Source organism: Rattus norvegicus, chromosome 3, assembly GCF_036323735.1.
Source record: "Rattus norvegicus strain BN/NHsdMcwi chromosome 3, GRCr8, whole genome shotgun sequence".
NCBI lineage: Eukaryota > Metazoa > Chordata > Mammalia > Rodentia > Muridae > Rattus > Rattus norvegicus.
The window spans coordinates 134159170-134185832 of record NC_086021.1 but is presented as its reverse complement, the minus strand read 5'-3'; the positions used below and the strand labels follow the sequence as shown (position 1 = coordinate 134185832).

Here is a 26663-nt window from a genome sequence, read left to right as displayed (position 1 = left end):
TTTAAGAGAGTTATTAATGTCCTTTTTAAAGTCCTGTATCATCATCATGAGATGTGATTTTAAATCCAAATCTTGCTTTTCTGGTGTGTTGGTTTATCCAGTATTTCTTGTGATGGGAGAACTGGGTTCTGATGACTCCAAGTAGCCTTGGTTTCTGTTGCTTAGGTTCTTGCTTTGTGTCTCTCCATCTGGTTATCTCTGTTGTTTGTTGGTCTTGCTGTCTCAGACTGGAGCTTGTCCCTCCTGTGTGCCTGTGAACCTGTGATCTTAGGAATGAGAGCTTTCCTGGGAGGCTTAGCATTGGGTGCAGATGGAGACTGAAAGGATCTTGTCCCTGGCTGCTCCATGATTCCTGTGCCCTGTGTGCCCCTGGCAGGTCTCTCTTTGGACAGTTATTGGAGTGAATGTGCGGTCTCTCCTGTGGACTTAGGAGTGGGACCACTCTTGGGAGACCAGCTCTCTCTGGGCAGGATTTGGGTATGGAGGGCTGTGGGACAGCCTTAGCTCCAGTAAATCAAGTGTTTAATCCCTTCTAGGTCATCCATTCAATGTATATTTCATGGGGCTGGAGAGGTGGGCTAACACTTAAGAGCACTGGCTACTCTTGTAGAGGACCTGGATTTGATTTCCACAACCCACATGTTGGCTCACAACTCTAACTCCAGTTCCAGAGGACCTGATACCCTCTTCTGACTTCTGCAAGCTTCTGCATGTGGATGGTACACATAAACTCTCTCTCTCTCTCTCTCTCTCTCTGTCTCTCTCTCTCTCTCTCTCACACACACACACACACACACACACACACAGATGAGTCAAGATATTTTCCAGGTACTTTATCTTCTTTTCTTTCTCTCTCTCTCTTTTTATTGTTCATATGGTCCTGCTTTTGTTTCATTGATTCCTGCATATATTTAAGACACTAAGTAGAATTAAAGAGAAGTTCAGCTTATTTGTCCACCTGTCCCAGCATCCTCTCTTCCCCTTGGAACATGCCTTTGAAGTGGTAATCTAATTTATCATTCAAACCTAGATCCTTTCTGCTAGTGCTGAAGTTGATACCTGGGCCCTTATGCATACTGGGTGAGCTCTCTACTGTTAAGTTACAGTCCCAGCCCCAAGCAGATACACGTTTGAGAATGAAAAAGGACCTTGACAAATACTTTGCAAACATGACACATGCCAAATGGCACTGTCACTCTGTAACACTCTCAACCCTTGTACCTCTGTCTGGATCTGAGTTTGCCATTGGCCTACATGGGAGGAATGCTCTTCTAATGTGATTAGCTGGAGTTGTTTTTTTTCTAGTCACACTGATTCCTTTTGCGTTTCAGTCTATTATCTAAGCTTTCAAAAATAATAGCCTTCTCCCAACAATATTTTTCTCTTCTGCACATATTTTCTATAACTTTTTCAAGTCAGGAGAAGGCATCTGTTTGCCATCTTAAATTCTTTACATCTTTTATTAACACATACTGACCTACTCCTTTTGAACTTCAGTGATTTATTATGGATGTGTGGGGTACTACTATAAATCCTAAACCTTCTGGTGAACAAGGTCTTTTCACCATTGAAACCATACCTGGAAAGAGCTCAGGAAACAGGATCTATTCAAGTTTAAATCATTGCATGTCAGAGAAGACACTCCCAGTGGGAATTCCTATAGGTGATTTGTGTCTAGCTTTCTCTTCCAGGATAGGACTGTCCTGCCATATACTATAGCAACATACAGAAGAAAGCTAATTTTCACAAAGATAATTGAGGCCTAGTGTAGCCTAGCTAAGGGCAGAGAACTGTAAAGAATTAGAATCAAAGCCAGGATGTTTTAGAGTTTAATTAAAAGATACCAAAATCTTATGCCAGAATTAGTTCATGAAAAGTTAGTTGATAAAGACAATAATCACCAAATTACAGACCCAATGATTAAGTCTCAATTCCAAGGACTTAGAAGCAAAAATAGCACATCCTGGATCTAATCAGGTCTTGTGGTGTGAGAGCAATATTTGATTATTTAGGGAGAACTGGTGGGAATCTATTAGAATACAACTATGTAAGACAGATAAATGGCTCTGCCAGTGAAGGCGTTTGCCACACAAACCTGGTGACCTGAGTTTGAACCTATGTAAAGGTGGGAGGAGAGAGTGCACAGAACTGTCCTCTGACCTCCACATTCATGCTGTGGTAATACCGCCGTCTCCGCATACATACCATACGTTCACATGCAGAATACTAATCAGATTTAAAACATTTTAGAATGTGGCTACCAATAATTCTAGGTGCATAATTCCTTCTTGATTTGTAGTGTCAAGGTTGTGGTGGTGCAGTAAGTACAGTTTGGTGCACAACTATAGAGTCGTGCTCTTGCACGTGGACACACGAGTGTTGAATCTGAAGATGACAGTCTTTCGGATGTGCATAATCCAAGTCAGCGCCAACTAATCTTCAAATGACTATATCTAATTTTTGACTTAGAGCTGAAGCCTCTAAGTCTCTTTCAGTGGGTGAATGGCCCATGTTAACTCTTGCCATTTGGAAAGAGCCCTTCTCACACCTTTGCAATAATACCCACTACTTTTGTTTTTTTTGACAGAAGCGTTTTCTTTTTTCCCCTTCCTTCCTTCCTTCCTTCCTTCCTTCCTTCCTTCCTTCCTTCCTTCCTTCCTTCCTTCCTCCTTCCTTTTAGATTTTGTAATAAGGTAGTACTACATACTCCAAGTTCTATTTGCCTTATTGTTGCCATTGTTGTTTAATCAAGAAGATGGAATGATCAGAATTTTAGGGCCAGGAGTGAAGTTTCTCTCAGGTGGTTGGTTGCTTAGAAGGCTGGTGGCATCCATGACAAGAAGGCATATTCAGGGGTTGTAAACTGATCCCGTAAGTCCAGCCTCACTCTCATCAGGCTGGACTGCAGGAACAACCACAGACTTGACTTTCCAGGCAAGAAGAGAACCATGCAGATGACTGTTAGATGAATAGCACACCCCACAAGTGGTAGGGGTGGAAACATAACCCCCAAACAGTTGTCATTTGTTAGGAGCAATTTTCAAAGTAACCTTCAGACTGAGGAGTAGTGTCTTGTTGCCTTAGTTAATGTGAAATTAGTTAATTCTGTGAAGAGTCACCATGGCCACGGCAACTCTTATGAAAGAAAGCATTTCATTGAGGCTTGCTTAATCCATTATCATCATGGTGGGGAGCAGGGAAGCATGCAGGCAGACATGGTGCTGGACAAATAGCTGAGAGTACTACATCCAGAGTTACAGGCAGAAGGAATAGCATGGGTCTGCCTCAAAGCCTACCCCCATTGACACACTTCCTCCAACAAGGCCACATTCAATCCAACAAGGCCACACCTTCTAATCCTTCTAAGTAGTGCTGATGACTAAGTATTCAAATATATGAGTCTGTAAGGGTCATTCTTATTTAAACCACCACAATTGGGTGATAACTTACTTCTCTGCCAGTGAAACAAGCCAATTCAAGCCAGATTAGATTATATTAAAGGCAGGTTTATTGGGAAGCTGCTCTCAGGCAGGCAAGTTGTCCCAGGGAAGTCACCATGGGAAGGAAGGAAGGAAGGAAGGAAGAGAGAGAGAGAGAGAGAGAGAGAGAGAGAGAGAGAGAGAGAGAGAGAGAGAGAAGGAAGAGCCTCTGGGGGGAAGGGTAGGGACTGAGGGATGCTGGGAGAACCTGGACGTCAGGTTTGCTTTCATATGTAAGATATGTACCTCAATCTCTTGTCCGAGGCTCTCAAACAGTGGGGCAAGCCAAAAGAGAATTCTGGGAAAATAGTTTTCACAGTTTGTGATGTCTGACATGGGGTGCCATTAAATATGCTTCTTTCTTTCCTTCTTCAGCACTTGCATCGTGTTGCCTTCCTTGAAAGCACTCTTCCCTTCTGTTCTCTTTCTTAAGAGCATGCCTCATACTCTACACCTACTAAATTTACAACTTGGTCATTTCCAGAGAACTGTGAAATCAAGGAACCCTCAAGTCAGATGTTGGGTCATTTTCCATGCAGGCTCACTGTTGACCTCTGGCAACTGCTTTGCAAACTCTCCCTATAGCTTTTATTATTTGATCTCAAGCTCTTGATATTATCTGCAACAGTTTTCTGGTAAACACAAGACCAGAGCATACCCTTACTACAGCGGATACATAGCCAGTGTTCCAGGCACCATCTTCTCTTTGACAATTTTAATTTTGCACTGTCATAAAATTTAGGATTGTCCATTTATTTATTGTGTGTGCTGGTATGGTATATACATTGTCTTTCAGAAGAGATTTAACTCATTGACTATGCCTACTGAAGGCTCTTACTCATGTGACAGGCTTTTTAGAAATCCTACCTTTTGGTCTGTGGACATAAAGCATAAGGTCAGTGACTTAATTGGCCACAGCTGTATGATTTTATTTGGCTGCATTGTAGTTTGTGGGTGTGTGTGTGTGTTGAAGAAAATAATTTTCAAGGTATGTTTGGCTTTTACTGAGTCTTTCTCTTTTAGAAATGACATGAAGTTAAGAGAAAGGGTTGTAGATTTTGATTTTTTTTCCTCCCCATCCCAGACTTTGATATTTTAAAACCTACTTTTAATAAACCAGAAATTTTCAGTTCAAAGGGTCTTTGTATAGCTGAATTGATATACACTAGAGAAATATAATGTTTTATTTTATGGATTTCATTAAAGAGATAATGCAAAACATTGTAGCTGCTCATTTTGAGATATTGTTTTAACTATTTCAAGTGTGTATATGTGTGTGTGTGTGTCCATTATTGTGTGTAAATGCAGGCACACAATGCCACAGTACCCATTTAGAGGTCAAAGGATAATCAGGCGGTCTTCCTTTTCACCCTGTTTGAGGCAGGTTTTCTGTGATTTTCTTCCTATATGCCAGGCTAGCCAGGCTGAGAGCTTTCATGGATTCCCTTGTTCCCACCTCCATCTCTGTTTTGAGATTGTAGACATCTGTGCTGTGTGTCCAGCTTTCACATGGGTTTGGGGATTCAAACTCGGGTCCTCCTGATTTTGAAAGTCCTTTTACCCAGTGAAACATTTCCTCAGACTCATTTAGAACTTTCCGACTGGTGTTCCAACATTCAGGTTGGACAGAATTCAATGTCCTTCAATTTGAAAGAAATCACAGTGACTCCAGTGATGTCACTTTTACAAGCCATACCTGTTTCTATGGGTTTAACCCTTATTCACACCTTATTTTTCTTTCTTTTAGAAGTGGAGCGGGTGGTGAAAGCCAACGACCGTGACTACAATGAGAAGTTCCAGTATGCGGTGAGTGAGTACACAGCACAGCACATTGGGGGCAGCTTTGCTCAGGGCCAGCAGTGGGATTCATGCCTTTATAGACCCTCATGACAACGAAAATCTTTCCTCGTCGGCACATCTTACAAGTGCTGGCTCTACCGTGTGTTTTCACATGTATTTCTCTTCCCTAACAGCTCAGTGGGCAGGGGAAGATGATAAAATACATTATTTCTCAAGAATTAATGCATAGGTCATCTTTTAAAGAATCTATTTTTAATAAAAGAGAAAATATTACATGTTACCCTGGTTTATTATACAATGCGGTTCTTAGATCTCAAGAAAAACATTAATGACACTTTTGCCTTAGGGGAGAGCAAACTTTCAACAAGACATATTTGAAGAATAGATAACAATTTTGGAAAAGCTTTACTATCCGTCCTCTGAATCTAATATTATCCAATGTGTCATGAAAGAGGTTTTAATGGATATGCCAACTAACATCTTTCTGTTGAAGATTCCAGCGTTAGTTGTTGCTAGAAAATGTGAAAACGATGAGAAATCAATTTGACACTGTAACATCTACAGGTTATTACTGGTGATGTAGGAATCATTTTGTCCCTTCTTGAAAGTAGAAAAAGGTGGATTAGTTTTAACGAGCTACAACATGTATTTTGAACAATGGTGGTAGAGTGAAAAATGTGGCAGGCAAGTCCTGTGTGTGCTCTCCAGCCAAGGAGAACCAAGCACAAGAGAAAGGTGGGGAATGGTCTTAACCCCAGTCTACATCTGAAACCTTCCCTTCCCTTTGGTTTATCTTCTTCTTCTTCTTCTTCTTCTTCTTCTTCTTCTTCTTCTTCTTCTTCTTCTTCTTCTTCTTCTTCTTCTTCTTCTTCTTCTTCTTCTTCTTCTTCTTCTTTATTAACTTGAGTATTTCTTATTTACATTTCAAATGTTATTCCCTTTCCTGCTTTCTGGGCAAACATCCCCCTAATCCCTCCCCCTCCCCTTTATGGGTTTTTCCCTCCCCACCCTCCCCCCATTGCTGCCCTCCCCCCAACAATCATGTTCATTGGGGGTTCAGTCTTAGCAGATCGGGCTTCCCGTTCCACTGGTGATCTTACTAGGATATTCATTGCTACCTATGAGGTCAGAGTCCAGGGTCAGTCCATGTATAGTCTTTAGGTAGTGGCTTAGTCCCTGGAAGCTCTGGTTGCTTGGCATTGTTGTACTTTTGGGGTCTCGAGCCCCTTCAAGCTCTTCCAGTTCTTTCTCTGATTCCAATGGGGGTCCTATTCTTAATTCAGTGGTTTGCTGCTGGCATACGCCTCTGTGTTTGCTGTATTCTGGCTGTGTCTCTCGGGAGAGATCTATATCTGGCTCCTGTCGGCCTGCACTTCTTTGCTTCATCCATCTTGTCTAATTGGGTGGCTGTATATGTATGGGCCACATGTGGAGCTCTGAATGGGTGTTCCTTCTGCCTCTGTTTTAATCTTTGCCTCTCTATTCCCTGCCAAGGGTATTCTTGTTCCCCCCTTTAAAGAAGGAGTGAAGCATTCACATTTTGATCATCCGTCTTGAGTTTCATGTGTTCTATGCATCTAGGGTAATTCAAGCATTTGGGCTAATAGCCACTTATTAATGAGTGCATACCATGTCTGTTTTTCTGTGATTGGGTTACCTCACTCAGGATGATATTTTCCAGTTCCAACCATTTGTCTATGAATTTCATAAAGTCATTGTTTTTGATAGCTGAGTAATATTCCATTGTGTAGATGTACCACATTTTCTGTATCCATTCCTCTGTTGAAGGGCATCTGGGTTCTTTCCAGCTTCTGGCTATTATAAATAAGGCTGCTATGAACATAGTGGAGCACGTGTCTTTTTTATATGTTGGGGCATTTTTGGGTATATGCCCAAGAGAGGTATAGCTGGATCCTCAGGTAGTTCAATGTCCAATTTTCTGAGGAACCTCCAGACTGATTTCCAGAATGGTTTTACCAGTCTGCAATCCCACCAACAATGGAGGAGTGTTCTTCTTTCTCCACATTCTCACCAGCATTTGTTGTCACCTGAGATTTTGATCTTAGCCATTCTCACTGGTATGAGGTGAAATCTCAGGGTTGTTTTGATTTGCATTTCCCTTATGACTAAAGATGTTGAACATTTCTTTAGGTATTTCTCAGCCATTCGGCATTCCTCAGCTGTGAATTCTTTGTTTAACTCTGAACCCCATTTTTTAATAGGGTTATTTGTCTCCCTGCGGTCTAACTTCTTGAGTTCTTTGTATATTTTGGATATAAGGCCTCTATCTGTTGTAGGATTGGTAAAGATCTTTTCCCAATCTGTTGGTTGCCCTTTTGTTCTAACCACAGTGTCCTTTGCCTTACAGAAGCTTTGCAGTTTTATGAGATCCCATTTGTCGATTCTTGATCTTAGAGCATAAGCCATTGGTGTTTTGTTCAGGAAATTTTTTCCAGTGCCCATGTGTTCCAGATGCTGCCCTAGTTTTTCTTCTATTAGTTTGAGTGTATCTGGTTTGATGTGGCGGTCCTTGATCCACTTGGACTTAAGCTTTGTACAGGGTGATAAGCATGGATCGATCTGCATTCTTCTACATGTTGCCCTCCAGTTGAACCAGCACTATTTGCTGAAAATGCTATCTTTTTTCCATTGAATGGTTTTGGCTTCTTTGTCAAAAATCAAGTGCCCATAGGTGTGTGGGTTCATTTCTGGGTCTTCAATTCTGTTCCATTGGTCTATCTGTCTGTCTCTGTACCAATACCATGCAGTTTTTATCACAATTGCTCTGTAATATTGCTTGAGTTCAGGGATAGTGATTCCCCCTGAAGTCCTTTTATTGTTGAGGATAGTTTTAGCTATCCTGGGTTTTTTGTTATTCCAGATGAATTTGCAAATTGTTCTGTCTAACTCTTTGAAGAATTGGATTGGTATTTTTATGGGGATTGCATTGAATCTGTAGATCGCTTTTGGTAAAATGGCTATTTTTTACTATATTAATCCTGCCAATCCATGAGCATGGGAGATCTTTCCATCTTCTGAGGTCTTCTTCAATTTCTTCAGAGTCTTGAAGTTCTTATTGTACAGATCTTTTACTTGCTTGGTCAAAGTCACACCGAGGTACTTTATATTGTTTGGGTCTATTATGAAGGGTGTCGTTTCCCTAATTTCTTTCTCGGCTTGTTTCTCTTTTGTGTAGAGGAAGGCTACTGATTTATTTGAGTTAATTTTATACCCAGCCACTTTGCTGAAGTTGTTTATCAGCTTTAGTAGTTCTCTGGTGGAACTTTTGGGATCACTTAAATATACTATCATATCATCTGCAAATAGTGATATTTTGACTTCTTCTTTACAAATCTGTATCCCCTTGATTTCCTTTTGTTGTCTGATTGCTCTGGCTAGAACTTTAAGAACAATATTGAATAAGTAGGGAGAGAGTGGGCAGCCTTGTCTAGTCCCTGATTTTAGTGGGATTGCTTCAAGTTTCTCTCCATTTAGTTTAATGTTAGCAACAGGTTTGCTGTATATGGCTTTTACTATGTTTAGGTATGGGCCTTGAATTCCTATTCTTTCCAGGACTTTTATCATGAAGGGGTGTTGAATTTTGTCAAATGCTTTCTCAGCATCTAATGAAATGATCATGTGGTTCTGTTCTTTCAGTTTGTTTATATAATGGATCACGTTGATGGTTTTCCGTATATTAAACCATCCCTGCATGCCTGGGATGAAGCCTACTTGATCATGGTGGATGATTGTTTTGATGTGCTCTTGAATTCGGTTTGCCAGAATTTTATTGAGTATTTTTGCGTCGATATTCATAAGGGAAATTGGTCTGAAGTTCTCTTTCTTTGTTGGGTCTTTGTGTGGTTTAGGTATAAGAGTAATTGTGGCTTCATAGAAGGAATTCGGTAGGGCTCCATCTGTTTCAATTTTGTGGAATAGTTTGGATAGTATTGGTACGAGGTCTTCTATGAAGGTCTGATAGAATTCTGCACTAAACCCGTCTGGACCTGGGCTCTTTTTGGTTGGGAGACCTTTAATGACTGCTTCTATTTCCTTAGGAGTTACGGGGTTGTTTAACTGGTTTATCTGTTCCTGATTTAACTTCGGTACCTGGTATCTGTCTAGGAAATTGTCCATTTCCTGCAGATTTTCAAGTTTTGTTGAATATAGGCTTTTGTAGTAAGATCTGTTGATTTTTTGAATTTCCTCTGAATCTGTAGTTATGTCTCCCTTTTCATTTCTGATTTTGTTAATTTGGACACACTCTCTGTGTCCTCTCGTTAGTCTGGCTAAGGGTTTATCTATCTTGTTGATTTTCTCAAAGAACCAACTTTTGGTTCTGTTGATTCTTTCTATGGTCCTTTTTGTTTCTACTTGGTTGATTTCAGCTTGGAGTTTCATTATTTCCTGCCTTCTACTCCTCCTGGGTGTATTTGCTTCTTTTTGTTCTAGAGCTTTTAGGTGTGCTGTCAAGCTGCTGACATATGCTCTCTCCTGTTTCTTTCTGCAGGCACTCAGAGCTATAAGTTTTCCTCTTAGCACAGCTTTCATTGTGTCCCATAAGTTTGGGTATGTTGCACCTTCATTTTCATTAAATTCTAAGAAGTCTTTAATTTTTTATTTCTTCCTTGACCAGGTTATCATTGAGTAGAGCATTGTTTAACTTCCACGTATATATGGGCGTTCTTCCCTTATTGTTATTGAAGACCAGGTTTAGGCCGTGGTGGTCTGATAGCACGCATGGGATTATTTCTATCTTTCTCTACCTGTTGAGGCCCATTTTTTGACCAATTATATGGTCAATTTTGGAGAAAGTACAATGAGGAGCTTAGAAGAATGTATATCCTTTTGATTTAGGATAGAATGTTCTATAAATATCTGTTAAGTGCATTTGGGTCATGACTTCTCTTAGTCTGTCTACGTCTCTGTTTAATTTCTGTTTCCATGATCTGTCCATTGATGAGAGTGGGGTGTTGAAATCTCCTACTATTATTGTGTGAGGTGCAATGTGTGTTTTGAGCTTTAGTAAGGTTTCTTTTACGTATGTAGGTGCCCTTGTATTTGGGGCATAGATATTTAGGATTGAGAGTTCATCTTGGTGGATTTTTCCTTTGATGAATATGAAGTGTCCTTCCTTATCTTTTTTGATGACTTTTAGTTGAAGATTGATTTTATTTGATATTAGAATGGCTACTTCAGCTTGCTTCTTCTGACCATTTGCTTGGAAAGTTGTTTTCCAGCCTTTCACTCTGAGGTAGTGTCTGTCTTTGTCTCTGAGGTGTGTTTCCTGTAGGCAGCAGAATGCAGGGTCCTCATTGCGTATCCAGTTTGTTAATCTATGTCTTTTTATTGGGGAGTTGAGACCATTGATGTTGACAGATATTAAGGACTAGTGATTATTGCTTCCTGTTATATTCATATTCGGATGTGAGGTTATGTTTGTGTGCTTTTCTTCTCTTTGTTTTGTTGTCAAGATGATTAGTTTCTTGCTTTTTCTCGGGTGTAGCTTGCCTCCTTATGTTGGGCTTTACCATTTATTATCCTTTGTAGTGCTGGATTTGTAGAAAGATATTGTGTAAATTTGGTTTTGTCATGGCATATCTTGGTTTCTCCATCTATGTTAATTGAGAGTTTTGCAGGATACACTAACCTGGGCTGGCATTTGTGTTCTCTTAGGGTCTGTATGACATCAGTCCAGGATCTTCTGGCCTTCATAGTTTCTGGCAAGAAGTCTGGTGTAATTCTGATAGGTCTGCCTTTATATGTTACTTGACCTTTTTCCCTTACTGCTTTTAATATTCTTTCTTTATTTTGTGCATTTGGTGTTTTGACTATTATGTGACGGGAGTTGTTTCTTTTCTGGTCCAATCTATTTGGGGTTCTGTAGGCTTCTTGTATGCCTATGGGTATCTCTTTTTTTAGGTTAGGGAAGTTTTCTTCTATGATTTTGTTGAAGATATTTACTGGTCCTTTGAGCTGGGAGTCTTCACTCTCTTCTATACCTATTATTCTTAGGTTTGATCTCCTCATTGAGTCCTGGATTTCCTGTATGTTTTGGACCAGTAGCTTTTTCCGCTTTACATTATCTTTGACAGTTGAGTCAATGATTTCTATGGAATCTTCTGCTCCTGTGATTCTCTCTTCCATCTCTTGTATTCTGTTGGTGAAGCTTGTATCTACAGCTCCTTGTCTTTTCCTTTGGTTTTCTATATCCAGGGTTGTTTCCATGTGTTCCTTCTTGATTGCTTCTATTTCCAGTTTTAATTCCTTCAATTGTTTGATTGTGTTTTCCTGGAATTCTTTCAGGGATTTTTGTGATTCCTCTCTGTAGGCTTCTACTTGTTTATTTATGTTTTCCTGTGTTTCTCTAAGGGAGTTCTTCACGTCTTTCTTGAAGTCCTCCAGCATCCTGATCAAATATGATTTTGAAACTAGATCTTGCTTTTCTGGTGTGTTTGGATATTCCATGTTTGTTTTGGTGGGAGAATTGGGGTCCGATGGTGCCATGTAGTCTTGGTTTCTGTTGCTTGGGTTCCTGCGCTTGCCTCTTGCCATCAGATTATCTCTAGTGTTACTTTGTTCTGCTATTTCTGACAGTGGCTACACTGTCCTATAAACCTGTGTGTCAGGAGTGCTGTAGACCTGTTTTCCTGTTTTCTTTCAGCCAGTTATGGGAACAGAGTGTTGTGCTTTCAGGCGTGTAGTTTTTCCTCTCTACAGGTCTTCAGCTGTTCCTGTGGGTCTGTGTCTTGAGTTCACCAGGCAGGTCGCTTGCAGCAGAAAAGTTGGTCTTACCTGCGGTCCCGAGGCTCAAGTTTGCTTGTGGGGTGTTGCTTATGAGCTCTCCGCGGCGGCAGCAACCAGGAAGATCTGCGCCGCCCTTTCCGGGAGCTTCCGTGCACCAGGGTTCCAGATGGCCTTTGGTGTTTTGGTGTTTTCCTCTGGAGTCAGAGATGTGGGCCGAGTGTAGACTCTTCTGGTTTCCCAGGCGTGTCTGCCTCTCTGAAGGTTTAGCTCTCCCTCCCAGGGGATTTGGGTGCAGAGAACTATTTATCCGGTCAGTCCCTTCAGGTTCAGGCGGTGTCTCAGACGCAGCGGATTTCCTGCTCCTGTGCCCTTATCCACGCATAGGTCATTTTGATGTCCACTTAAGTAGTAGTATGTGCCAGAAAGTATGAGAATAGGCTATTCATGTACCGGTTGATAAGTGAGGGGAGTGGCTAATGATTGATGGGTTGAATTTGGAGATCTTCTCACAGCAATTTTTGGGAAATGTGGAAAAACACATTCAGGATGACTGTGTTTATAAAGCAAATAGCAAGAAACATTAGTTCAAATGTTCATGCAGGCATTGCCCAAGGAGGGCGAGTTTTGGTCAAGGAACACTAGTATTTTGTTTCTATTGGCAGGTCATTGGCAGAGTATTTCAAAGCATCAACCCTGTAATTAGTTGCTGTGGCACACTTAGCAGAGGTCTTTTATCCTGTGCTATAGTCACATAGACCTGCAATCTAAATTTGACTTTGCGTAGGTTTCCACATATGGAGTCTGCAACTTCTTTCTCTCACTGGTTTCTCACTGTGAAAGAATGCAATGAGACTCTAACTTTATTTACCAATCTTGTAAGTGGGAGCAAAGCAACATTGTTCTTGTGGGGGGGGGGGAGGATCCCTCTTTCAAGATGATGGCTGTGCTTCTTACAAAGGAAGGGAAGGGTTACCTCAGGTGATGAATGCCATTCTGTGCAGTGACATATGGTCACCAGCAAACTTAACCTTGTACCCTCACATCCTTGCTTCAGATAACCCTGTATCTGTACAGCATGACTCCTTAAAGCCTTGACCATAAGATCTCAGTCTGTCTGTGTAAGTCAGAGGACAACTTGTGAGAGCTTCTCTCTCTTTCCACCTTGCTGGTCTTGGGTAGAACCCAGACTGTTAGGCCCTATAGCAGGTGCCTTTATCTACTGAGCTATCCAGACAGTCCATAGGTATATATTTTTAGGTTTTGGGGAAAATCTGTTATATATAGCTTTTATGTGGTGATTACTATGTATTTAAGTATCTAGCTACATTTAGTCATTCCAATGTGTAAGAAGTATTGTACTCCATGAATATAAGAGAAGCCATATTTTGTAAGATTATACAGCCTTTTTATCTGGTGTTTTTTAAAATGTAACCTATGAGGTATTTCAATTATAAATATATGGAAGATAACCTGAGCCCCTTAAGCCCAACACCCAGATAGAGTAAGCATTAACAGTTTGTCATACATGTTCTAGGTCTGTCCTTTAAAATTAGTAGTGCGTTAATGATGTAGAAATGATATGAACAAACTACAAATGTGTGGCTATGTTTCTGTTGGTTTCCTACTAGCTCCAAGGTGTTAAACAGTAACCTGGGGCCCGAGCAGAATCCATATGGCTGCCCCATTTTGGACTGAACATGCGTCAAGAAGAAGCAAAATCCATTAAGCCTGTAGAGCTAAGGACAACAGAAGCTTACAGTGAAAAGCTGCAGGTGTGGGTCATAGAGATTCATCTCTAGTGGGCAGTGATACAGCCCAGAGGGGCCAGAGGCATCTGGCCTCTACTAGGTCTCTCCAGCAGAACGTGAGCTGTAGCATTTTCAGTCTCATTGGGGCTAATTAAAGGCAATGACTTCATAGAGCCATTGTGAGGACTAAGGCATGAAAGTACACAGTGACTATGACTTAGTCTCTGTACATGTAGGATTTGAACCTATGGCTGTTTACTAAACGCAATGCCCTTTTAAGGTAGGCAACTCTCTTAGGAGTTTGCTCAGTCTTTCCCAGCGTTAATGGAAGTGGATCTGGAGGGACCCCAGGAAAAATAAAAATATTTATTGGAGTGATATTCCCACCAAAACACGGAGAAGAAAGCAATAATAAACCCAGTCCTTTCATGGGAAAGAGGGAAGGAGAAATTAGAGTTCTCAAGTGTGGTGGAAAGGGCACTTGGGACTAAGATGGGAACTACAGTTTGAAGCTTTTCTCCCGGGAGTAGCTTGTGATCTGATTGGTTTCTTCCCCTGAGGATCATGCATTTCACCTACAAATTGTGAGGAACTTTCTCTTAGGGTTGCTTAAATTAGATAATTTTTAACAAAATATTGATAGCAATAACAATCACATCTATTACAGTAGTTCTTACCCTTACTCATGCTGTGACCCTTTAAATTGGTTCCTTGTGTATTGGTGACACCCAATTATAAAATTATTTTCATTGGTACTTAATAACTGTAATTTTGCTCTGTTGTGAATTGTCATGTAAACATCTGTGTTTTCTGATGGTTTTAGGCGACCACTGTGAAAGAGTCTTTCAATCCCCAAAGGAGTCTTGACCCACAGGTTGAGGAGTGCTGGTCTATCAGATGCTTCTTGTGTGCCAGCCTTAATTATGGATTTTTCCCTTAAACATGATGGAGCTGTGAACAGGTCCACTGTGAGTTTGGGAGTCCCTGTAGGGCAGTGATAGGGCATGCTATCACAGTGGTGGTAAGAAGATACGGAGAAACTCATTAGGCTTGAGAAACACTTCCAGCAGATATCATGTTCCATGATGAAAAACTGTGAGATGCCGAAAGTCTCCTGACAAACCTTGCATGTGATGCAGTTGCGGAGAAGGGAGGGTGTCACGTGACAAGAGCACAGTGGCTGTGGGAGCGAAGCTTCCTCCTTAGACCAGCCAATCTGAAAGGATGCTGACTCTGTGAGGTACTCGCCAGCTTCCTGTTCTGTGCAAGGCATCAACAAAGGCAGGACATTTTCCTTCAGCCTCCCTGTGGATCGTGGCAGACACTCGGTTGATAGTGAAGGCAAGGACGGTAACAATGACTATTTAACACTCATGGTGCCTATCAACTAAAGGTTATGGTCCTAGGCATATTACTAAACTATCATATTAGCATATGTGATCTCTAACACCAAGAACTTCTATTGTCTTCTTTTATGTGAGAAGACATCGAGCTATAGAATAGTTCGTAGAAGTGACTTTCTCAAATATACATAGTTAGATAAAGTTGGTCCTGCTGCGAGGTGATTGGCATATATTTCAGTCTTCCAGAACATCTACCCAGATGAAGGAAATGGGACTGCGTCTAGTAACCCACTGCAATCAAACACTTTGATGGTGGAAAGGATGAGAATATAGATGGCTGGTTCCACAGTCTGTGATTTTGTGCATGATTAACATGTCCTTTTGAATAGTACTAGAAAACAAACAAACAGAAAAACAAGTGTAATAGAACAAAAACAAAAATCAGCCCCTCTTCCCGACCAGACATACCCATTCTCTGTCTCCTCCTTTCCCTTCCTAGACCCCCTGGCAACTGGTGATTTGTTTTTATTTTATTTTATTAAAAAGTAGTGTTAACTGTTTCATTTTTATTTTGATACAGGCTCTGATAATGTTAACCTTGGCAAGTTAAAAACTTGTTTTTGGAAGGCGCTGGGAATTGAGGATGGGGCCGCACTTATGCTAGGCAGTACTTTACTACTGGGCTATGTCCACAGCCCAACTGACCTTATTTTTATACTCTAAAGATGAAGGAAGGTAGAGGGCTATAGATTTTATAAAACAAGGCTTGGCCTCACTTTAAATCTGTACATTTGACTAGGGGAGGAAAAAAAACCATCTAAAACTCAGATAAATGATGCAAAGCCGTGAGCATTGAGCCTGCCTAAGCTGATTGAAGCTTTTGAAGGGCAGGATTTCAATACAGCAGGGATGGTTGGTTGTCAACAAACTGTTAAACTGCAAAGCACATAGCAAGACATAACCCGGGCCTAGAAGGCAATTGCTAGCACCTTTGAGAGATACAGGATTCAGAATATAAATGAAATGACAATGTTAATGGTTCTAATTTTAATTGATTGGTAAACAACACTGAGAACAGAAAGGTGGGAAATGTCAAATAGCTTGGAGAGTTTCAGACCACCAAGAAATAGAGAAGAAAGTAGGGTTGGAGAGTGGAGGGGAGAGTACCAACGGTGAGGACATTCATCTCTTCAGAATGATTGATTATTAGGTAATAATAGAAGTGCTAATGAACGGTTATATTAAAATTGGTTGGGCTGTTGAGATGGCTCAGCAGTAAAGGCACTGACAGCCTGAGTTTCAGCCCAGGAAGGCTAGAACTGATTTCTGCTGATTGTCTTCTGATTTTCACATGTGTTTAGTGGTGTGTGCTCCTCTCCATACAAATAAGTAAAAAATAATAGAAATTTAAAGTATGTTATTGTTAAAAATATTTAGTTATGTAAGCCAAGAACTTAAAATGCATGGTAGAAATAATGAAAACGCTTGTAGTGATAATAAAATGTGATTATTGGGGGATGGAGAGATGACCCTGTTTGAGAGCACTTTCTGCTCTTCCAGAGGCTACAAGTTTGGGTCCCAGCATCCACACATGGATCACTAGAGCCTGTAACTCCTGCTTTAGAGCATCTGCCATCAGAAGCACCTGCACACACACACACACACACACACACACACACACTAAAAAAACCCAAAGTGTTTTGGTATTTTGTGTATCTTTAAAAATGCTATCTTATTAATATAGAACATTATACATATGAATAGGGTGCAATATGATGTAATGCTATGTAATGATTGAATCAGTATAATTAGCATATTTACCATCTTAGAATTGCATCCCTTTTCATGGGTCTACTGTTATTCTCAGTGTGTGTTTTAGTCAGTGGATCTCTTCAAGTCCACAGGATGTGCCTATGATTCTCTGAGACCAATTGGATTAGGAATAAAATGTCTTGTGACTAGATACATGATTCACTGTACTTTTAAAATAGAGATAAAAGTGAATTCTAATGTAGCAGTGCTCTATCTACATGTATACCTGCATGTCAGAAGAGGGCATCAAAACTCATTATAGATGGTTGTAAGCCACCATGTGTTTGCTGGGAATTGAACTCAGGACCTCTGGAAGAGCAGCCAGTGCTCTTAATGGCTGAGTCATGCCTATGACTGTTCCCTGAGGGGTTCTACTAGTATTTGACCAATACAGACACAAATACTTATACCCAACCGTCTGACTGAGCCCAGGGACCCCAATGAAAGAGCTAGGGGAAGGACCGAAGGAGCTTAAGGGGATTGCAACCCCATAAGAAGAACAATATCAAATAACTGGACCACCCAGAGCTCCCAGGGACTAAACCACCAACCAAAGGGTATACATGGAGGGAGCCGGGACTCCAGATACATATGTAGCAGGGGATGGCATTGTCTAACATCAAAGGGAGGGGAGGGAGGCTTGATGCCCCAGAGTAGGGGGATGCTAGAGGTGTGAGACAGGAGGGGGTGAGTGGATGGGGAGCATCCTTATAGAGGCAAAGGGGATGGGGGAGAAGAGGGATGGGATGGGAGGGTTGGTGGAGGGGTAACTGGGAAGGGGGATATTATTTAAAATGATTAATAAAAAGAAAAATGAATTCTAGGTTCGGTATTCCTAGAGTGCCTGCCCTCTACCTAGCAACATGTATGTGTGCTGCTTTGCTTTTCAAAGAAGATCTGAGACAGCATCCAAACTGGATGCACAGCTCAAAGGGATGAGGAATATGTGAGGGAAGCAATAGAGGTGCTGGCTTTGAAGTGACCTCAAAACTTTACACGTGGGAGGGACCTGTCTGCCTACGCTAGCAGTGTGCTCTAGGCCGGTGGGATTATCTAGCACGGGAGTAGAGTCTGCTTCCCAGCTTCAAGGAGTGTCTGCAGTCTATGCAGAAAGAGAAGACCAGCGCACCAGAATAAGCCAAGAGTGAAAAAGGAAAGGAGATGTTAAATTCTAATTATGTTGTATGATCTATTCCATCGGGGCGGGGGGAGGAGAACTCAATGTTAGCGAACATTCTGGAGGAAGTTTTGATAGAGTAAATGGGAAATGATCTCAGTCTCATGTGCTTATTTGGACTCTCAGTGTTGGGAAGGACAGCACCCATCAAGGGTCAAGTGTGCCATGTGAAGTCATTGCAGTCCAGGCTTGGGAGATGAAACTGCTTGAAGAAGAGTGTCCTGCCGGGCACGTGGTACACGGCTGTTGTCCCAGACCTCTAGGGCTGAGGCAGCATTGCTGCAGACACAAGGCAGGCCCTGTAGTTTGTATATGGAGTGACGGGCTCATAGTAACTGGGAAGCTACCAAATAAAATAGGGTTATATTTGGCCTACAGATTAAATAAACTGCAGCTTAGTACTGAGCAGAACATGGGTGTGGCAAGACTTGTAGATTTAGAGAGAAAAGGGGAAGTTGTTGGGGGTGACGGCTGGCTGTGCAATGAGGAGCAGACACCCCAGGACTGATGAGACAGGAGGAAGGACGGAGTCTAAGGAGGGAAGGAGAGTAATGGTGGAGGAGAACAGAGGAGAGTAAGGCGGAAGTGTGGGGAAGACGGGAGCAGCTCAGGAAATGAATGACTAATTGGTTCTAAAGGTGGGTGCACAGGGGTCTGAGAGCCATGGACAAGCACTGCTGATCACAACTGGCTGGACGACCTTAAGAAAGAGGTTTTAATCTTTCTCCCCTTTGGCAATCTATGAGTCTGGGCATGGCATGCAAAATATCACCTCCAAATTATGATGCCTTACTTTCAAACTCATCACCGACCTTAGGATGCATTCTATATTACCCAGCCATCGACTGTCGCCCTTTAGGTATAGCAACTTCCCCTATCTTATGAATGTAGGAAGCTTTGTATGAATAATTGGTCAGATATTAAACATGGAGGTGCAACTTTACAGGACCAGGTGCTCAGATTACTGTAAACTCGCCATGTAAACTGTTAACAAATGTTGACAACATTGCAATGAATATGAAATCTTACAAACTGTACGTACACGGGAAGCATCCCAGGTTTGATTCACAGCATGGTTAAGATCCAAGAGATTCTGACGGTCAATGCAACACACCAAGCGTGGAGTTGCAGTACTAAACACAAGCTTGATTGTATTGGTAAAGATCTCGAAGGCACACATGCAGCAGTCACATTCTTCCAGCTACTTAGCAAATCTCTCCAAGAACACACCAGAACACAGAACAGTCGTTCTCAACCTTCCTAACGCTGCGACCCTTTAACACAGTTCCTCATATTATGGTGACGGCCAACCACAAAATTATTTTTATTGCTCTTCATAACTAATTTTGCTACTGTTATGCTACTATTACGAACTATAATGTAAATATCTGTTTTCAGATGGTCTTAGGTGACCCCTGTGAAAGGGTTGTTTGACCTCCCACAGGAGTTGCCACCTACAGGTCAAGAAGCACTGACATAGGGGTTCCTGGTCTAACTGAACTTTGTGACCTGGAGCAAGACTTGCTGATAGAATCTGAGCAGTGCATTTGGTCACACCTATAGGGAATGCTACTCTTGTGATTAGCAGCTGCGTTTGGGTTCTACTTGCTCAAGACCATCTCATCAGCCTCTGCCATGTGTCCTGAATAAAGAGAATGTCTAATTCCTCCCACTGATAGCCATTGGGAAGTTGTGCCCAGGGACTGTATCGAATAGTGATGATGCAGCGGGATGGTATTGTGTGGGTTGGCAGACTTCCGGCTGGGTTAGTTGTGAATCACAAGCTTTTGTAAAGTAATGTTTTCGACTTTAAGTTACTTCACTTTGTATGTCCAAGTGCCACGAGTGTCAGTGTAGAAGGGTTCAACCTAAGAAACAACCTAAGAAAAGGAAGTTTTTTTCTCTCATCGTTTTAGAAATCCTAAATGTTTTCTGTGAGACAATATACAATTGGAATTAGAAGGATTACGGCAGGTGATCCCTGATGGTAGAGATTCAGAGCCCTGTTAGAGCTTGGCTACTTCCGCATGGATTTCAGCTAAGACCTAACAACTGAAACGATGCAAGAGGAAGAGAGACAACCGCCCCAGTGAAGAGAACCGCAAATTCAGTTTCCTTTGTAGTCACTGCCCTTCTGAAGCAGGCCCACAATCACCGTGTGAACCAAGTGGGGCAACGTAGCAACAATTTCGAAGCTAACAGAAAACCACTCTCTCCAACTGTCACCAAGTGGGTTTATTTTTGTCATGTTTTGCAGTTTTATCACCTTGAACAATATGGTTCTACGATCCGATTGCTAAAGTGACTGTCATCCTACATTTTGTAGATTGACGATCAAATTATTCATGCAAAAATACAGTATCTAATTCCTGTCCACTGTTAGGAAGCCAATGCTCAGATTTCGTTGTATTGCTCCCGTGACCGTGTTTCTCTGTAAATATTTATGATAAAATAGTTTGAAATGTGGTTAAGTCGTGGAATGCTTAAATCAAGTTAGTTAACATATACCTTATTTGTTACGCATGCTGTTTTGTGGGGAGAACCACTAAAATTATACTTTTGAAAAGTTGTCATTGCTTTTGCTTTCTTGAGACAAGGTCTTACTCTGTAGCTCAGGCTGGCCTGGAACTCACTGTGCAGACGAGGTTGGTGTGAAACTCACAGCAATCCTCTTACCTTAGCTTTCTAGTACTGAGCATACAGTTATGAGTCAATCTCCCACCCCCAGCACAATTTACTTTCATAGACAAAATAAGCTATTGAGGAATTGAAGTTTTGTTCTAAGACTTCGCAGTGGGGCTGGTTTGGAGCTGTTTGCATGTCTGTGTGCCTTTGTGTTCCATTGCTGTTAATGGCATAGTAGTTGAAAGGTTAAGTGTGGAGCACCCCAAAAATTTTCTGGCTTGGTAAGTGAGAAGTTCTTTGAAGAATTAAGCTCAGTGTAGTAAGTGTCTGGATTGGTGGTTTGAATCGGTAGCTGCTGTTGCCCTAGGCCAGGTGTCTCCAGTGGCTCTGGTTTCGCATAGTCCCTTCCTGGTTGTGAACTTATGAGTCCAGCTGCACCTGTCCAGGTGCCATGGAGCTATGTAGGAGAGGTGACATCATTCCGTGTCAATTATCAGAAAGTACAGGGGGCAGAGGATTGTTTTGAAGATGTGGTTTTGTTTCTGGTTATGTGTATTTGTGGGTGGAAATGTTCACATGAGTGCAAGTGCTTGCAGAGGCCAGAAAAAGTTATTGGACCAGTCTGGCTGGAGTTAGAGGGATTGTGAGCTGCCCTCCCAGGTCCTGGGAACAGAGCTCAGGTCCTCTGCGAGAACAGAACACCATCAGAATGGCTGAGCCATGTCCTTAGACCCAGGAGATTGTTTTATGTAAGTGACAGGAAAAGCCTGGCAGGTTTCTCTAGGGCTGCCAAGTTAGCTTATGTGCACCAAAGCTTAGTGTGGAGTTATTTTTTAAACCTTTCCCAGCTAACTACCCTGCAGAATTCTACTTGTAATGCTAGCTGTGTTTATAACCTTCTAGAGGAAGGGGAGTCACTAAACCCCTAAACACTAGGCTGTCTTTGGATGCTGCGTTTAATTGATGTGCAGTCACTGTATGAGCTACTGGGCTTTATAAGGGTGCTTTTACACAAGTATATAACCTGTTGGCTGTATTTCCTGCCAGGTTTCCTGCTTTTCCGTCTCTCATGGCTCCTCTTGTTAGCCTCCTTCCTTCCCCGACAGGGTTACTTCTACTTTCATGACATATAAAAACGATTCTGTATGCCTATATAAAATGTAGGAATCACAAATGATAGAAAATACAGCATACAATGTTTGTCAGAGTCTGCCTTAATTTACGAAATGTGATAATCTCCAGTTGCATTTACTCTCCTGGAGACGATATGCATTCTTTTGAGACAAGGTCTCACCAGGGACTCTTAGCTGACCTAGAACTCACTATTGAGATTAGGCTAGTCTAGAATCCAGTATGTGTACCAGGCTGCCCTAGTACTCACTATGTGGACTAGGCTGGTCTAGAAATCACTATGTAGACCAGGCTGCTCCCAAACTCACTATGTAGATTTGGTCGGTCTAGAACTCATTATGTAGATGAGGCTGGTCTTGAACTTTCAGCAGTCTTTCTGTCTCTGATTACAGGTGTATGCCACCACACCCAGAAGGATAGATTCATTATTCTCTTTGAATCGAGGCAAATTGATATTCCTTTGCTTTATTATCTTCCCTTATTGATACTTTCAGACATCCATTTTGCCTTTTGTTTGGAGGCCAAAGCAGAACAAATATTTCTCCCAGTTCATTTGACCATCCTCTGATACCCATGAATGAATTCTCAAACCGGAGCCCCAGAATAATCACCCAGAATTCCATTTCTTTACAAAGAACTTGTGCCTTTTCTATCACTGCTTATGGTAGAATGTTCCAGAGTCAAGTGCAATGTTCTAGACACCATTTGACTAGCTTGCTATGGAAGAGTAAGCGTTACTGCAGAGGATTACTAGTGAGTGGGAGAGAGTGACAGCCTTTCGGAGACGACAGTGACCTCCCTCTTCTACTGATAGTGACAGGGATTGTCACTCTGTCACTAAGTCTCCTTTACTATTGTGCCGTGTGCAGGTTTACTGAGCATGACTTCTGAGTCTCCATCGTTATCTGCACTAATGGATCAGTTGAATTGGCAACTCTGTGGCATTTTAAAAAGTGCCAGGACTCTAATGGTCAATCAGGTTAGATCACTGGTCGATGGGAGAGGGATTAGTGTGTAAAGTGCTTGCCACACATAGAGCACTGGAGTTCAGATCCTTAGCACTCACAAAGGCGCCAGGCACACACAGTGGCTTGCCTGAAATCCCAGGGTTTGGGAGTTAGAGATGGAGTATCCATGGAGCATGTCGGCTGGCCAGACTAGCCAGATTGGTGATCTCTGGACTCAAGTGCGAGACCTTGCCTCAATACATAAATTGGGGAGCAATGGAGGAAGACGCCAGTGTCAACCTTTGGCCTCTGCATCATGGACGCATATGCATGCATGTTTGTTCACACATGTTGACTGATACACGCATGGACAGGCCTGCATAAATGCATGCATACTGCACACATATGCATAAATAGGAATCCTGATCTACATTAGGATTAACCATATTTCCCTTTTCAGCACTAGAGGGCTCCTTTCAGAACGTTCTTGGCCCATGAATAATTTCATCTTGTTTACTTAGAAATTTTAATTTCTATAATTTACTGACTTTGTCACTGTTCTGACATTTGTATAATTAGATTTACTATTATTGTATTTTTTGTCATACCAAAGAAAAGTTTTTAGAAAAGTAAACATTTATTAAGGTTAACCTGGATGCAGAGGTTTATTATTTATTTATTCATTTTCCTTTAATAATTCTTTTTCTACTGGATATTTTTCAATTTACATTTCAAATGTTATCCCCTTTCCCGGTTTCCTATCCATAAACCCCCTATCCCATCTCCCCTTCCCCTGCTTCTATGAGGGGGTTCTCCCACCCACCCACCCCTTCTCGGCTCCCCGCCCTGACGTTCTCCTACACTGGGGCATCGAGCCTTGGCAGGACCCAGGGCTTCTCCTCTCACTGATGTTCAACAAGGCCATCCTGACGCCGAGGTTTATAATCCCAGCTACTCAGGAGGGTGAGACAGGATTACAGCCGAGAGTGGGCATAAAGCTTAGAGGCAGAGTGCTTGCATGGGCCACCACTCCAGAATGAGAAAACCTTTAATAAAAGGCAGAGCTGAGCCCAGAGACCTCCGTGTTTCACCTCCTTGCACCCTAAGATGAACTAATTTGCAGGCCCACTGGTGATCCTTACTGGCAGTGACACAGAGCACAAGCTACTGTGTTCACACAGAGTCTCCAGCATCAAGTCTAGGTTTATTGTTTATTTAACTTTACATGTAATGAGCATTTTGTCTGCATTTACATCTGTGCATCATGGGTGCCGGCACCTGAGGAGGCCAGAAGGTGTCACGGCTACTGCAGCTGTAGTTAGAACAGGTGGTGAGCTGCCACGTGGGTGCTGGATCCTCTAACCCAGATCCTCTGTAAGAGCCAGGGTCCTTATCCACTCGCTGAGCCATCTCTCCAGCCCCCTCCAGCGTCAATTCTAAACACAGCAGCAACCTCGATGGATTCTTCCGTGTGTGTGTGTGTGTGTGTGTGTGTGTGTGTGTGTGTGTGTCTGGGATGTCAGTGTGTGTGTGTCTGAATGAACTTTGCTTTCTAATTCTTCTTTTTTTTTCTTTTCTTTTTTTCGGAGCTGGGGACCGAACCCAGGGCCTTGCGCTTGCTAGGCAAGCGCTCTACCACTGAACTAAATCCCCAACCCCTGCTTTCTAATTCTTACCACAGTTATATTATTATTCACTAAATCTATGCATGCTGTGAACAGAAAATATTGAAGAATGACATTTTATTTATAAATTATTATTATTGTTTTTATTGATACAAAAAACTTTAAAGTCCTCTGATTCCCACCCCTCACCAACCTAGATACTTTTCTGTTCTTATTTCTGACCCAGTTAGTTCTGTTTATTGGCTCCTTCCCAGCACCTCCTTCCCAGGCAAATACATCCAACAAAGATACAAAGGCAGGAGGTATGCACTTGCCTGGAATTAGGATATTGTCTAATCCTGCTGTGACGGGACCGTGGACCAGAAAGCCGGGGGCTGTTACAGGAGCAGAGAGACCTGGAGGTGGAGCCTCAGAGTGCTGGAGGCTTCCTTCTAATCCCCGGGGGCAACCTTTGAGGGTGTTACTTGAGGCTCTATTATTTATGTAGACGTCCGATGTAAGGAGAGTCCTAGGAAGGATTATTACTTTGTGTGCCCTCCCTTCTTAACCAGACTCCTCCACTGTGCCTTTGTTATTGTCATAAACGCTGAGATCCCAAAGTTTGGCCCAGTTCCCAGACTGCATAGCGGTGTGTGCGTGATCTATTTAGTTCTAATAAAAAAAAAACAACTTTGTATGACTTCATGCCCTGAAACCTCTCTGCAATTAGGAAAATGAGTTTTAATATCGACTCAAAGCAATGCCTACTTTGCTCCCAGAAGGCTCTGGAGCTCTGAGATGGGCTGTGGCCAAAGCCAAGGGCCTTGTCCCTAGCAGAGGCTGGATGTGTAAGCAGGAGGCACAGACACAGCCTGGCAAAGCAGAATCAGGAGTCAACAGATCAGGGGCAGAGCCCCAGAAAGAGTCCCCGAAGTCTTCTCTTTCCAACCCGGCCCCTTTATAACTTAGTGGGGATTTGAAGTTCTTTTTCAAACATCACAAAAGAGAAGTTAACATTACATTTGGAACTATCTAAAATGTTTTGAGTGTCTAAGCATCCTGGACAGACAAACAAAAAAGTAGTGTGATTAAATTAACCTCAGAGGAGAATGTAATCTGCTCCCCTGGTAATTGTCCAAATTAGTCCTTTGTAGATAAATCATTATTCCTAGGGCATTGCTAGTTCTAGAACAGGCTTTCAGATGCTGAAACACTAAACTGATGCCTGAGGGTGGAAAAGAGAAGGTGGTTGTCAAGGCTGACCGGCTCTTCTCGCCACCACCGCACCACTGCGGAGTTTAGGTGGGGAATGTGTTCCCTGAGCAGCAGCGAGCGCAGCGCAGCGTGGTGACTGCAAGTGACTGCTCGGGCTGATTGAATTAATGTGAACTTTTCGCTGCACTGCAAAGATCGAGGATCCTTTCCCAGGAGGCAGTCTGGGGATTCTGTATTCCTGATTCACCTGCACAAACACAGCGTTTTAACCTCGGACTCTACGAAATGTCACGTTTGGCCTCAGCCCTCAAGGCTGCTCTCAGCCTCGGTTTCGGTTTCCTCATTTGTAGACTGGTGTGGAGACACCCATGGCTCCCTGGAGGTTCTGAGGACTGTGGACTCTGCTTGGCACATGGAAGGCGGCAACGCCTCTCATCTGTGGTGAAACTGTCATCCTGAGAGCTGGCCACATGTTCTTCTATCCTTCCTGTGCTCTTTTTCTTTGATCATAACAGAGATTGGCCAGCCATCTTCAAAGTGAACACCGTCCCCATTTGTGAAAAGAAGCTAAAACTCCGAGTACACCCAAACACATATAACAGGATTTCTTTTTTTTGCTGTAGATACGTGTATATGAACACACATGCATATAAGTGTACATGTGTATGTAGCACATACTCCTACATATATGCACGTATGTGTATACATGTAAAAATACTTGTCTATATTATCCTTACCATAGACATAAATCTAGTAAGCATGCATCTATAGTAAAGAAAATCTGCATTAAACATTAGTTATCTCAACTTTAAGCTTTTAGTTAAACACCTACAATTTTTTTTTCTTTTTCTTTTTTGTTAACACAAGGGGTTCTTTTGGGACCTGGGAAGGGGATGGGCACCACTAGCATCAGGTGTTTCCACAGTCTCATAAGGGTAGCTTTCAAAACAATAGATTTTTATTAATTCTTTGAGAATTTCCTCCAATGTATTTTGACCATAGTCCCCTCCCACATCTAGGTCCTCCCAGATCTAG

The 26663-nt window shown here is 42.1% G+C and overlaps 1 protein-coding gene across 10 annotated transcripts in view; it reads left to right on the top strand.

Annotated features, from left to right (window-relative positions):
* Positions 1–26663, top strand: part of Atp8b4 (ATPase phospholipid transporting 8B4 (putative)) — a 204028-nt gene that overhangs the window by 26562 nt on the left and 150803 nt on the right. For 9 of the 10 annotated variants that reach the window (XM_039106842.2, XM_063285310.1, XM_039106844.2 and 6 more), the window contains one exon: positions 5227–5285. In XM_039106842.2, the coding sequence (XP_038962770.1) occupies positions 5227–5285 (59 nt within the window). Of the gene's footprint in view, positions 1–5226; positions 5286–26663 lie in introns of those variants that run through there. The other variant, XM_063285312.1, reaches the window with a different exon arrangement.